General features: G+C 41.8%; 1 protein-coding gene across 1 annotated transcript in view; it reads right to left on the bottom strand.

The window, feature by feature from the left end:
- Positions 1 to 15,563, bottom strand: part of fgd (faciogenital dysplasia) — a 54,014-nt gene that overhangs the window by 16,590 nt on the left and 21,861 nt on the right. Inside the window, exons 2-4 of the mRNA XM_083919572.1 lie at positions 4,041 to 4,211; positions 1,911 to 2,112; positions 1,022 to 1,622 (exon numbers count right to left, since the gene is read on the bottom strand). Coding sequence (XP_083775698.1) covers positions 1,022 to 1,622; positions 1,911 to 2,112; positions 4,041 to 4,211 — 974 coding nt within the window. The remainder of the gene's footprint in view (positions 1 to 1,021; positions 1,623 to 1,910; positions 2,113 to 4,040; positions 4,212 to 15,563) is intronic.

Below are 15,563 nucleotides of genomic sequence, written 5' to 3'. Positions count from 1 at the left end.
AACACTCACATAACAACACACACCCTTCCTCTGCAAAAAAGCGGTATTGGGATCAGGAAGCAGTGGAGAGAGGAGATACCTTTCTCCAAAAGACTGTGGGTGTGGGCGGTCAGCAGAGGATGCATGATTGTGTGACATTTGTGTGAGCTTTGGGTGTGTTTTACAGCATTAAAATAGTGCTGAGAAAGACATCTCCTGCTAACACCCATGATAACCGTGCTACGGAAGACTTCACGACTGTTTAATTACTAAGCTCTGCCTCGGATTTCCGCCGTCTAATATTTTCTGCTTCTTTAAAATCTCTTCTCATCTGACATTGTTTCATCCTTCTGACATCACTTCCAGAATCTCATTTTCTTTAGTATGCCAGCATTTTTTAAGACTTTACCCTAATGCTTTTATATCAGTGTGCCTCCAGTAAAGGACACATTGACAGCAGAGGCCACAAGGAATAGAATGTGCATTGTTCGAGGTGCACTGTTCAGTATTGTTTACAATCAATAGTCAAAGTGAAGGACGAGAGAAAAGCTGAAACTTTAGCTCAGCGGTGAGAAGATATCCGTCTCTTTTATCTCGCAGCCATCACAAGCTCCTGTTACAGGTTTTGGGCAGGTATTCATCCTTTTATGGAACGGCAGAGCTGCTTTTAGATACAAGGCTGTCACTTGTGAGCAGCAAACCGAGGCTGTAACAGTGTCTAACTTTTCATGCTGAAGTTTTCTTTGAAATTGTTCACCAAGGCTGAGGTAATAATAGACATAAGCTACTTTTCCCAGTACATGAAAGGCAGTCTGACTGTCTGGGATAAAGCTTTTCAACTTGCAGGATGTGCTCAAATTCCTCAAAATCATGATGTAACATGAAATATAAATTAAAAAGTGTGCCACGGCGGGGGGATGGAAGTAACTAGGAGACATTAATGACCACCTCAGAGGTGCAGGGGGTTTATCCAGACATTAAATTATGGTCATTCAGGTTTATGGTTATGACTTGATGATGCTAAAGCATGCAAGATACTCACTTTGTGCGCCTCTGAGTGTGTATCTGTAAGATACCCAGTCTGTGTGTCTGTCAGAGAATTTATTTCTCCACTGCTCCCCTCATCCAAGTCACTGTCCTCATCCTGCGTTGAGTCTCGCTTGTTTCCCAGGGTAACGCAGCAGGACACACTTTCTGTTTCAGTTACGCTGTCGTAATGATCCTCTTCGTCGATGGCATCCTCGTTTGGAAACACCTCGCCTTCTGCAGCGCAGGACGGGCTATCGATGCCACTGTCCCGGTTAGGTATCTTCCCGTTCTGCTCCGAGGAGTCTGGATTGTCCAGGAGCTCGTGGGAGGAGCCTTCCTCCCGCTCCACGTCGTCAAGGCAACCGACGCTGTGTGTGATGTCACAGTCGTCCAACGGGGCATCATCTGAGCCATCGATGTGCACAGAAGCCAGAAGTTCAGACACCTCGTGAGTCCGTTCAGAGATGCCAAGTGCAAGTTTGTCCGCAGGGCAGGAGTCTCCTGCAACCATCTCCGTGTTGTCCTGGCCGCAGGAGGAAGTGATGTCAGATGCAGTGTCCATTCTCAGACACAGGTGCAGCTGGGACCGTGGGAGCACCCCCAGGATTGGGACCCTGAGAAAATAAAAAACATTGTCACACCAGCTCTAATTTCAAATGTGCACCATCCATCATAGCGGACTAAAGAATAAATTTTTTACTGGAAAAATAATGAAAAGATAAGTGTTTTAGGTTTTCCTATTTGATCCTGAAGTGATAAAACTCAACCAGACCATGAGAGGTTCAAGTTATGTGTGCGTCTTTGTATGTAGAGACACACATTCACACATTCCTGAACCATTACAGAGCAAAATATGAATCTGACAAGACAAGCAAGATGAAATTTCCCGCTGAAGGCCTTACCTTGAATTCTCAAACCTCTCAATGAGCAGCCCAACCTTCTGGGCCTCTTTCTGTGGTTGTGCTCCCAAGCCAGGAGGGGTTACACTGGGCTTTGGTTTAGGCGGAGGAGGGGGAGCTGGCAGAGGCCTGGAGGGCGGTGGAGGGATCCTCTTAGGTTTCTTGTCTTGCCCAAGGGCGAGCAGGTGCGATGGTTTAGGGGGCACTACAGATGCAGAAATCCAGTAGAGGCAAAAGCAGCAGAGGAAGAGAGAGGCATGAGGCTGCAGACGTTAACAGAATCAATCAGGTAACACGTAAAAAATCCGAGTGAGAAAACCTCCATGGCTGAGTCCATGTGTGAAGGTTGCTTGTTGTTTCCTCGTACCCCCCCCCCAAAAAAAAAAAACCTCAAGAAGAAACTCCAAAGGGAACAAAATAGTAGTCTAAGATAGAAACAAATAGTAGTGCTGCAGAGTGAGACCAACACTGAGCTTCAGCTATCTGCCAACTTCCTTATTTCAGAACAGGATGAGCGTGTGTGTGTGTGTGTGTGTGTGTGTGTATGTGTAAGTCACTGCGGTTCCAGTTAAATTGAAAAAAAGAAAGAAGCACAGACACAAATGTTTAAGCTGTCTTTAGAATGCACACTGTGCTTATTGTGCATGCCAGCCTATGGGCTTCATTTCACTGTCTAGTCTGTATATTTGCATATATTTCATTTTCAGAAACCTAAACGTCTGAAACCAGGGCATGTGACCGTGTGTTACTATTGTTAATTTGAGCACTTCCCCTCTTTCTGCGTGTGTCACTGATAAAGAAAGAGAGGTTGAGTAGACTTTTTTTTTGTACAGACATGTAACAATAAACAATGAGTAAATGACAGGACTAGTCACATTTCACCTGAGAATGATAGTGAAGATGTTTCAGTTTACTTAGTCCCAGGGCACTTTGTCATTAAAAGTAATTGAGCAGTTACATGCTTTAATATTTCATGACCACAGGAGCTTTTTCAGCAACATTTTAAGGGACTCAGGAAATCCATTTTTAGCTCCCTGCCCCCAAAAAATCCCTGCTCCAGAATATCTACTCTCTTATTCACTACAAGTGGAATAAAATGGTTTTGAAGGGGATGTTCATCCTGTCTGGAGGGAAACACTCTATATATTAAAATGCACTACCATTATGAGAGTTGTGCCTAGAAATAAGGTAGATCATTCTGCCAAGTGGAAAAACACAATACAATTAGACTCCTTGCCTTTAAGCACTTTATTAACCCTGGTAGTCCATTATGATAAAATGTAATTTCTACTTGTCAGAACACTTTGGTTTTTAAAATCCTATTTTTATTCCTGCCGGTTCATTTTGATGTTTTTTTTTTTTTTTAAATGTTCTTTAGCACTTTTATTATACCCATAATTCTTACTCATCAGTGAAATTACACTTTGCAAATGCAGATTCTCCCATACCGGGCATTAGGGCTGTTTTTAAAACATTGATTTTGATTCAAATCTGTCTTCATTTAAATGAATCCGATATCAGGAAGAGGGAATAATAACGCTCCAAAGTTAGGCTAAATTTTGTTGAGGGAAAAACTGGCATTTTTCACAATCTTCCGACATTTTTTTGTCAGAAGGCTGTTTTTTTCCTTTAGTTTGTCATCCAACTGTATATGTTGAGATGCTTATCACGATCAAATAATCATAAATAACACCCCTGACGATCTGTAGTAAAATAATGAGGATGATCGCTTTTGCTATAATTCTCCAGCAAACTTTGAATAGTTGTGAGCCACTTAAATATCCAGGCCAAGTCTGTAGTGTACTGTCCTACAATATTTCTCAGTAAGTCCCAAAAACACAACACATGTTCATTTTAGCATTCTTTAAATGATGCCCAAATATCAACACTTGGGAGCTTCTGGCCTGCTTTATACAAGCGCCTCTGGCAGAGGTGACCTACTGAGCTGTGTGAGTGACAGAGTGAGGTCAGACAGCTGACACGTACCATGCTATAGAAGAGTGTTTGTCAGGGAAGAATAAATGACAGCTCAATATCAGGGGTCTGATCTTGCTGCACCTTTCATTTATAATGACAGACCCAATGTCAAATCTGGCCTTGAAAGGGAACTACACTGTGTGACATTTTTCTTACCTTGAGGTTTCTGTGCGGTTGGCGGTCTGGGTAAGGTGGACGGCTGGGGCCGAGGTTTGATGGCGGGCCTGTCGGGACATGGTCTGGGGGTCGGAACTTTCTTTACCAGCCGTGGAGAACACAGGTAGTCCACTGATCCGCACTGGTACTGCAGAGAGGAGGCAGGGAGATCTAGAGAAAAAAGACAAGAAGAAAGTCAACATCAGGTACTGATCAATATAATAAGATTCATCTAAACCCACACCCAAAAGCCACGTAATCCTCCTACAGTGATGCAGAGCTGTGCAGTGATAGCAATATAGGTGAATGACCTTGAGCTCAGTGTGTCTTTCAGGATGTTACCTTCGGACAGAGAGCAGTGGGACCAGAGAGGAGGAGAGAACCTCTGCAGCATCGATCGTGACACTAGGCCTGAGGCGGCAGAGCTGGATATTGGTTTCTCTCACACTCTCTGATAGGACTGCATCTGATTGACTACATCTAATCTTCTCTGGACACTGTCTGTAAATAGACTCTTTGTGTGTGTGTGTGTGTGTGTGTGTTTGTGTGTGAGTGAGAGACAAAGTAGCTTAATAATGTAGAACTGGGTGTGAGCCAAATCGAAGACAAATTTCCATTGGACAAGTGTGTTTTTCTGACAGTGATTCTGATTGTCCTTTTGGAAAGCTTATTTTTGGTTTTATTAATCACCGACCATAACAGGTTTTGAAGGAATGTAGACTGCATTTTGTTTCATTAGTTTTTACTGATTTATAGCTTAAAATACACAATTTAAAACTGCTGATTGGTTTGAAGTACAGGGCTCAAAGTTATACTCAGTTGAGTAACATTATGTGTATTTCTTAGGACTATTTTCAGCTGTGGATTTGGTGTGCTAGTGAGGATTTACTCCAACAGCAGGACAGTGCATTTACGGTCAACTCAAAATAAACAACAGTGCTGTGTTTAAAAGAACCAAGTTCAAGAGTGTGGTTTATTGATATGTTTTAATTGTTTCTGGGTAACAATAAAGGTACTGTATATGGCAAGACGAATAAATAAGCCATCGGGCTTGAGGTACACAGGCAATTCTTGTAAAGTCAAGTCTCTTTAAAGAAGTTCACTTGTGATAAACAGAGCTCAGAAAATCTTCCGGTCAAAGGGAAGTGTTGAGAAAACAGAAATACTCTCAGGTTCCAGTTATGCACCAATACAAAGCGAACAACAGTTTAAACCATACATGTATTTCCATTCATTATCAAAATGATGTTTGTATTATCTACTTTCTATCCGATAAAACATTTTTCTGAATTCCAAGATTTTTTGGAGCTGAAAAGATACGCCCTGTAGTATACACAGTCCAACAGACTCTTAACTTAAATCCAGGAAGAGACAAAAGCAGAATAGAGGTTATAAAATGAATGTGACAGTAGCCTTATAGTCAGCTGCAGGTGCAAAATCTTAGAAATCCAGTCAAGTATTCAAGAAATAAATCCAGTGTTTGCAACAACAATGCTTTGTGTGTGTGTGTGTGTGTGTGTGTGTGTGTGTGTGTGTGTGTGTGTGTGTGTGTGTGTGTGTGTGTGTGTGTGTGTGTGTGTGTGTGTGTGTGTGTGAGTGTGGGTGTGGGTGTGGGTGTGGGTGTGTGTGTGTGTGTGTGTGTGTGTGTGTGTGTGTGTGTGTGTGTGTGAGTGTGGGTGTGGGTGTGGGTGTGTTTTCAAATACAGTATGCATGGTGTGTTGGATACTTCAAACTAATTTATTCACAGCCCTCAAAATGCAGAACAATGGAAAACTGTGAAGTGTGTGTGCTCAGACACACTGTCGATACTGTGGTGTCCGGTGTTATTGGCACTTTTAGTGGTTATCTGATGTCCATTAGAACATAGTGGCATCCTTCAGTAGTTTATGTTAATAATTATGCAAACCACGGCCCCACGTCTGTTCCTTCAGGCTCAGGGACTCGTTCTAGTCACCCTAATTCTTTCTCGACTAGATTGCAGCCTGAAATTGCACCGAGCCCCCACCAGAGCCCTGGCACATCTAATTTGGTGTTTTTCAGCGGTGCTGCAGGCAGCGGAAGGAGAGAAATCAGTCAGTAATGAGTCCTGTTACACTGTCTGCCCCATGTGGCACACTGCAGGCTTTCCCACACCATCTCTTCACACAGTGGAAAAAGAGCAGGCAGAGGAGATATACGAGGCTTGCAGACGATCTATCTCAACTCTAAAAAAATGTTGTATTGTGTTTTCTCCACAGAGAATTACCCATCCTACAGTATGTAGGTTTTGTATTCACTCTGACTGTCCTTGAATTTGGTCCCTTTCGACGTAAATATTATGTGCTTCTAGACATGGACTCTGACTCTTCCTTTGAGTCATTGCTGATTTAGAGGTGGTATTAGCAGAGGAAACGCTTGACCTATGATCAAGTGAGCAGGCATGAAAAGCCAAACGACTGCCTAGTGAAGAACTCTGTGACCCAAGACCGACTGGGGTCTCTCCTGGGAAAAACAAATAACAGTGGAAGAAGACAGAGGCATGGGGGCTGGTACCTATGGAAACCCGGTGTAGTCATGGTTACCTGAGAGCAAAACCTGGCCCTCATATGAAACTGCCTAACACCAAACAGGAACTTGACGACACAGCAGAGAGAGGAGCTGACACACACAGTTTTTTTCCTTAATTAAAATCTCACAAACCCAAGGAAAAAAAACAACACATCATCCTTCACCAGCTTATTATTTACATCATAATGACCTCTAAACAAATCTATAATCAAGTATTTTCAGCATTATTCAAGCTTGCAGTATTTCAGAATAGAAAAGAATAGTGGTACCGTGTATTCTAGGAAAGAAGCTGGTTTATTACCTTGCCTCCAACTGTTCAGTTTCACATATCCAAAGTCCAAAGAACAAGTGAACGGAAAAATTCCCCAGACGACCTGCTCAATATCAAAACAAATCCTGCCCTCACAGTTTGCCAAAGTACGCCTGTGCTAGCCTTTGTGCCACACAAAACACATACATACACACACACACACACCCTAAAAACTACTTCAAAGCTAAGTCCTGCATTACACCCAAACACACACATTCACCGATCATTCATTTCCCAGGTGTGTTGGAGGAGCTGCACCTGTCTGTTCACCTGCCAAACCTGATCCAGGTAGCTCCTCCTGGAGCCAAAGTGACGTGCCTGTGAGTCACTGCACAGCCCAGCCATCCCAGGATACTCCTACAACTGGGGCCCATAAAAGACACAACTCATTAGATCACACTGTTCCTCCAAAACTGCCAATTACAAAAAGCTACAAGTCAGTCAACTAATTGATTTGGACTCTGAGGGATCCAAGAGATGAGATTAATATTATAATTGTGTAATTTCAAGAAGGCTTTCTTGAAAACACACAGGAGAACACTGATCCAAGCTCATTAGTTTCCTCTGCTCAGTTCCAGTTACTGAGGGAAGGATGAATAGGATAATTAACCCGGAATTACACATCCGAGGGCATTATCACCACCACACCCTGTAAAGCTCTTAGTTACCATGACTACCTTTCCCTGCTGTAACAATCTGAGCCTCATACATCCCTAAAATTAGGAGAACCAGGTAATACTAATCCATCTATCTTACCTGTTAGTTCATGGCTGGGATGTAACAAACGCTTCAGTCACTCAGAAGTGAACAGAACGAGCAGCACACAGAGAGTACAGTAGATGTTTTAGGTCATAAACCTGAAAGACTGCATTACAGTGTGTATCTTAACATAGTTGAGGGCTGTTCGGATACTTTCAGGTACTGACAGGTATATTTTGGGAATGTAAGACTCTCACCTGAATGAAAAGCAAAACAAATATCTGGTGACAGTGTGATGAGAAGTGTCCCTGTTATGTCACTACATAACAGCAAAGTGAGTCTGTGTGTCAGTGTTTGCCCCTTTTTGCATTGACTGCTGAACTTCCATGATAAAAACAATACAAATCGTTTTGTAGCCTGGTATTATTTATTATTTATTTAAATTATGTATACTATTTACACACCAGACACATTATGAGGCTTATGGTGTTTTTGTTTGAAATGGCCTGGTACCATTTCAAAGTCTTTTTATGCTGGTGCTGATACCATACGTGAGTATCGGTATAAATAACAACACTTTTTACATTTTACATTTGGTACGGACAGACATTCAAATCCACCTCCCTCAGGATGAATTGATTTACTGTAATAACTTTGTTGAAGTTAACATGTAGTACCTCATTGGGTAAAAATTGACATTCTCAGCAGACTCTGTTGTACTTGGTGTTTATTTCTGGTTAGCAAATTATAGTTAACCAACACTCCAAACTAAGATGGTAACACGGATATGAAGATTCAAATCAACATTGACCATTGGAGCTGGCTAACTTTAAACTTCAGTAACTGACTTAGTGGGCAGACTCACTGAGATGAGTTTTTGTGACAGTGGAATATTACAAAGCATGGTGAGGTGCTATGTCTGTTGCCTTGCTGTTAGAGAGGAAATAGCTTTCTAGATAAAATTGCTTCATATTTCTAAATTGTAAGTCATCAAATTAAATTCATTGTTCAAACAGGTCAATATTTTGATTTAAATTAGGAACTACCTGATCAAAGAATAAGTAAACAAGATGTGAATCAATGCTAGCTTTCCGTACTTGACAGTTTCAGACTCAAAGCAACAGACACAAACCTGTCAGACCCCAAAACAGTACAAATGTCCAATACCTAGACTAGGTTATAAGTAGGTCGTTGGGTTTTTTGTTTAAACATATATAGAATTCTGCAATTTCAAAAAAAGTCTATTAATTTTGTATTTAAGTATTGTATAAAATTTTAAGAAAATACTACAAAATATATCCTATTACATTCAGTGCTAACTTATCATTTGTGTGGCAGAAAAAAGCTGTTATGTTTTTAAAAAGATATTTTGAAACAAACTCTTCACTTGTCCTCAACACTTTAAACACCCAAGAGACACACAAACTCCAAAAATTGTACAGACCTAGCAGGCTGTCAGTCACGTCAGCCCCGAGGCGACCCCTTCAGAGTCATTTATTACCCATCATCCCTTGAGTACAGTCCTCTCGCCCCAGTGCTGTCTAGGAGACAGATCACTCAGATTCAGCAGAGTCTCCCCAGTCAGGCAGCCAGTCAATCAGGTCTCCCACCCGCAAACCGACCCCTAGTGTGGCTGAGCTGACAGCCCAGCTCCAGTCACTTCACCCCCCACCTCCCCCCTATTTCCCCAGCTGAATCCCAATGCCATTCTTTCAGAGCATGGCACCTCATTATTCCCATATCATCATCTCTGCACGCATTTTACCTGCTCTGCTCCTCACATTCTGTCTGTGTCTTTGGCTCTCTCTCAACTATATTGATTCGATTCATCTAGTCTGTTAGCCTAAAAGACTGAGTCAAAGACAGGCAGTCTCTCATCTAATGGCTATTCGATTTATATTGGCCAGCAAGCCACAGAACTTAAAGGATAGGACTTTGGGTGTTGTCCCCCATCACTTACATTGGAAATGCATTAGAAGTGGATCTTTTAATGGCCAGTATTGCAGCAACAATGAGGAAAAACTGAGCAAGAGAAGAGAACACAAAACAACAGTTATAGGAAGGAGGAAAGATGACAGAGAGGCTGACTGCCACCGTTAGTTTTAACATCAAGTCATCTACCAGTTCGTATTCTGCTATGCTGTCTCACCTTCAACGCTTCCCTCCATGTGCAGCAGGAGACATTAATGCCCTAACCTTAATCTACTTTTCAGTTATTGAAACAAAGTTAAAACCTTGAGCCACAAATCCTCAGAGAAACACAAATACTTGAATACACATATTTGAAGTAAGAACATCGAGGTGTCAGACTAAGGAGGACAGTGAAATAGGAAAGTCATACTGTTTGTTTGGTTGTCTAACCAAACAAAAGGCAAATCAATTATCTATATAGTGCATTAAACAAGTCACACAAGCTTCACCTTTAACAACCTTTCAGGTCAACAGGGGTTTGATACTAAAAAAAATGAGAGTTTGGGTGGAGGATCACTTTAAGAGGATCTATCCAAATCACAAACAGTACCATCTGATCAACAGCAGATTACGGTTATCTATATTTAACTATTTATTATCGAGCTCTCTGTTATAACCAGTCACATTCTCTGTATCTAACCCTCCATTAGTGTGGAGCTTTTTGTACAAAGACTATTTGTTGTGTTGTTGTTGTAGTGGCGTCTTAAGTTTCAGTAGTATCATGGCTTCCTAGGGGAAGGGGGGGCAAAGGAAGGGGATATAAGTCATCTTGTTAGGCTGTCCTTCAGTCCCTCTAAACCAGGTCAGTCGGCCCAGCGGGCTCACTGACATGTCTCCCACACTAAGTGGGAGGATTTCAGCAGCTCCCACAGATTAGGACCTGCGATTTTGGGTGGGGGGGGGGGGGGGGGGGGGTTGTAAGACTGAGGTTGGGACGAGGGTGAGGAGGCAGCAGATGGCTGGAAAGTGTTAAAGAAAGTCATAGCCTACTTTCATGGAAGCACAAGCAGAGAATGCAATGAGTGGGAAAAAAAGGGATAATTACAGTGGTTTTGCTAGAAAGTCTGAAGCACGACAGAGGCAAGAATAGTGTAGAGTTGTGTTAGACAACATACAACGCTGTAAATAAAGTGGGAAAAAAAAATTGGCCCATCCGCTTTCAGTTCCTGTAACGACACACTGTAACTGTGGAGAAAGCTTAACGTAAGCAAAGACTGACGACTTAATATCAGAGTGGCATTGTCCTTGTGGAGTCCCAAACTAAATCAAATCAGTCTAGAAAAGGACTCTCCTTCACTTAGCCCAGAGAAAACATTGCTTATATACATGGTAGGTCATGGTGAACTATAAAGAACAACGTTTGCTTTCAGTAAATGCACAGTTCTGACAACAGCAGACTTATGAATGTCTTAACAAATTAATAAATCAGGAAGCATCCTAGCTGATTCTCTTCACATCCATTGATGGAAACCACCACCCAGCACTTAGTCATATCCAGTAAATATAACACACAGACACACACACACACACACACACACACACATGAATATACTGTAGACCTGCACATGACATGGGTGAAAGAGCACATTCCCCAGGGAGAAGCAAGCAGGGGGTGAGGTATGACACATTCACTGACCTGAGACCTTTTTTTCTACAGTGTGACTCAAGGCCTTTTCATTCAGCCGTCAAATGCACAGTGCAAGAACACTCCCAATTTACAGTAAGTAACGAGATGATGTGAGGACATGACAAAGGGGTGATTACAATTTCATATTCCTCATCATAAGCAGACACGTGACTTAATATCATGGCTGCACAGTGGCCTCTCTAATTCCCACCCTCCCCCCACAACCACAAATGCTTCAAGAAGAACTTTTATGAGGCAGAGTGCAGAGAAGTGAGCCTCTGTTTGTCTGGATGCAGTGCAGTGCAGTAGCCCAAAGCATTACTGTAAAGGAAAGAAGCCGCAGATTGGCAATTAGGGCAACACACACACAGGAGAACAAGGGGTTTTACAAACCTGCCTGTGGAGATGACTGCCCAACTGTCCCAGAAACTACTGAAGCCTACTGTAGCGGCTCTCAATGGTGGCTTTCACCGTGTAATGCGAAGGTCCAAATGGCCGTTTTGCACAACAATTAGGGTAAAGCTAAACAGGAGCGTCCATCTTTTCCTCTCAGTTTACTAAACACTGACACACCTTCACTAAAAAGGGAATTTCTAACTGCTGGTGCTCCCACTGGGGAGGTCTGCTCCATGAGTCATCAGCACCCAAAGCTGGAAATAGAATTTTAAAAACAAATTTTAATCCTTCCCTGTCCTAAGAAGGCCATAATGTAAAGAGGATTATGCAGTTTAATCTTCTGGATCAAGGCTCGATCACTCTTCATACTGACTAAGGGTCTCTGAAGCGTCAATGCATTGATTATTTTACCATATATTGATTGGTGGAAATAACCAATCATTGGATGTGGACAGGACCAGTTACAAACCAGCCATGTGGTTGACTGCATGATTGATTCAATGCTGACTGATTGATGACTGTGTACAGTGTCTCTGGCAGCTAACCACACACCTCCCTCCACATACATGCAGACACACTAACACATGTGCTCACACATGTATATTGACATGCCTACATTGTTCTGCGGCTGCAGCTCATCATTTAACTTTATAAAAATCTGCAGTACAGACCACAAAGTTATTTGGACACTTAACTTGTGTCAACGTTGTTAACATTACACTGTGATTTGCTAAAGTTTTACTGCAAAGTGTTCCTCTGCGACAGCAGAAAAACATTCAGGACCTTCCAAAAACATGTCCGACCAAATTATTCCCTTTCCCAAATAAAAATGCAACCCACACTGAGACATTTCACAGCCAACCGAATCACACCCCTCGTGACCACAATTATACCTCTGGAAAAGCCTTTTTCCCTCAACAGAACAACAAAAGGAAGTGGTGTATGTATGCCCAATGAATCCAGCTTTTCCAGTGAACATATGTGCATGTTTGTTGGAAAAGGGGGCGTTTTGCTTTGAGAGGAAAACGGGAAATTGGAAGGACAGCAGGTTCCCTGTAATGTGGATACTTTCTGTGGCTCTATGCATCTAGAGCTACAACTAATGATTGTTTAAATCATATAATAAATTATGGATAATTTGATTAACAATTCAATGTTTCATCTATATAGTAGAAGGCCCACCATCCATCCGAAGGTACTGCATCGTATTGAATAGAGAAAAACAGTCGATACTGCTTGAAGGAGATGCATCTTCTGCACAATGGAATCTTACCAATACACACAAAGAGAGAGGGGTCTTATGTGAATATAAATATCTATTTTTATACCGATGATATTATCTTGCTCTTGAAAAATTAGGAAGATTTCAAGCTATGTTGAAAAGTGTTGGTGAGTGAAATGAGGAGGTTTAGCATCAATGAGTTAAGTTTTGCACTGAAAAAAATAGTCATCAGTTTTGTGTTGATGACAAACTACTTGAGTTTACAGGTGTCTTTTATGATTTATTTTATCGATTTCATGACTATTTTAGCACTATGTCCTTCCACAACTTGCCTAGGCATGCATTCACTTTTTTACAAACTTTAACCAAAATAAAAAAACTCTACTTTTTTCAGTTCTGTGGCCCCGATTCAGCTTCCATTCTCCGAGCTCTGTGGTAGTCCTAAGTAAGGTGGAAAGGTGCCCACCGCACCCTGCATCTGTTCCAGGCAGGATGGATGTCAGCATGTGGAGGGGTGTGTCCATGAGGCTGCTGACAGTCAAAGTGTCCCAGAACAGGACAGCCATGCCCAGTACAGGTTAATGTGTTGCCCAGTCCAGTCCGGTTCAGTCCAGTCTGAATGGTCTAATCCAGAAAGGGCGTGTTGATGTACAGTAAAGGGCTGGGTTGGTGAAAAAGAAAGGTTGAGGGTGAGCAACCGGGGGTAACTCAGAGCCTCCTCCCCTGTCACAGCTGCTTTGTGCTGATACACACTAGACTCCTACCAACAGACAAAAAGGTCACTGTGCACTCAACACCGACGTGTCTTCTTTGACGTCAGAATAATTTTCAAAATGTCACTTGGCTCCTGAATGGCAGCGTCAGCAATGGGAACTCTCCAGCAAGAAGCAGCTCCTGTCAGTTTGTCTAAAGTTCTGGGGAAAAAAGGGGTCAACACTTATTCACTGGGCTGCATTTTCTTAGATGAGTCACTCCACTTTGAAAACTGAGAATACCGTTCAAAGCCAATGAGGGAGAAGTCTAAATTAATTTGTGTAGGAAGAGCCTTGAATGGAAACCTAAATCACTGAATCCTTTTAAAGGTAAGGTTTGGGGAGGGCAGAATTAACTAAGACATGAGAGCAAGAAGCCAAGACGCACATGCCCACGCGCATGCACACGCACACACAAATCACTGTACAAGGAGCAGCCTATTATAGAAGCCAGGTGTACACTAGACAGACTAATAAAGGCTCCTATTTCCTCTCTAATGGCTCCAGTATTTCCCCATACAGCACTGCACTGCAGTACTGTATGGTCTCACTGTACCCACACAGGAGACAGTAGGACTGCTAGGACCAGTGCCTACACACTGTCAAATACAGGAAGCTGGCCTCATTACTCATACCAAAAATAGAGATGCTGACCTACTGCTGCATGCACATTGTCTTCAGAGTTACAGTATATGTGCTGGAGAGATTTAACTGAACAGCTAAACATGATTGGGCTATAATCCATCTGACTGTCTCAGCTGACATCAATTTGCAGATAGCATTACATATTCCTTTGGGAATAAAATCTGCAGTCATTACAATCCATTATGCACTTTACAACATGTAGGTCTTTTGCACACAATACATCAAGGGACCTTTGTAATCTTGTAAATATTAAAATATTAAATGTAAATATTAATATGTAAATATTAAAATATAAATCGAATTAGGGATGCAACTGACAATTATTTTCCTTATTAATTAATCTGCTCATGGTCTCGATTAATCCATTAATTAATCTGGATCTTAAATTGCAAAAACAAAAATGGAACAGGGTGATTTTTGGCATTGTGCATGGAAAAATTAGGCTACTTAAATGATGATGCTAATCAAAAAAGTTCCAGATCCAAGCAGTGTGTGTCTCTTACTACAAGTAGCCCAAACTTTGGTGTGTTTTCAGGGACCGATTTAGTGACTGGCAAACGCTGTCTTGCTTTACTTTTCACCCTTTCTCTAACTTGGAATGCTGGTATTGGCAGTGGTAGAAAAACTACTCAAAACCTTTAATTACATGTAGTGAAGAGTGAAAGAGAGACATCTGTTCAAGGTGGAGCTTTCAATTCTAATATAATTTTGGAAAATTTAATGAATAATAATGCATTGTATGTTAATAGTTATATTTAGTTAGTAATAGTTATATAGTGATTACAATCGGAATCTGTAGTTCTGTAAATCTGTAAGTTATTTTTGGGGCCAGAATGAGTTAGAACACATCATTCAATATGTTTCATTATTAAAACATCATAATAAATCCATAGCTGTTTATGGCCCCAGACACTTGCTGTCTTGCCTTCTGCTCCTGGTGTTTTTACAATCAACCAGAGTGTATTTCACCCGTGTTTCTGACCCCGAGTAGCCGCGACTTGGGTGTGTGATGCAACTATGTCATGGCAGGAATAATTGCTCGGTACCCAAAGAGGCGCACTGTCAAATGTGAAGTCGTTTGGATAGAGGTTCTCAGGAAAGATGCAAGCAGCGATACCTCAGGCCAAGCATTTGGCCCTAACTAAACACGCTTAAGAACTCCAACCTTACCTATTTGTCATGAAATCAATGAGGGCCATTTACACTTGTACTTGTTCTAACATTTGTCCATAACTGGTTGTCAATTTATTCACATGACCAATGGCCTAATCATAGCCCTTGTTTCATTTTTTTAGAATGAGCTGCAGAGAACCATAATGGCCTGCAGCAGGAAGCTCTGCCCACCTGTCATCT

Source organism: Echiichthys vipera (assembly GCF_963691815.1).
Source record: "Echiichthys vipera genome assembly, chromosome: 9".
Lineage (NCBI taxonomy): Eukaryota > Metazoa > Chordata > Actinopteri > Perciformes > Trachinidae > Echiichthys > Echiichthys vipera.
The sequence above is the reverse complement of the archived record's forward strand: the minus strand, read 5'-3'. Positions and strand labels throughout refer to the sequence as shown.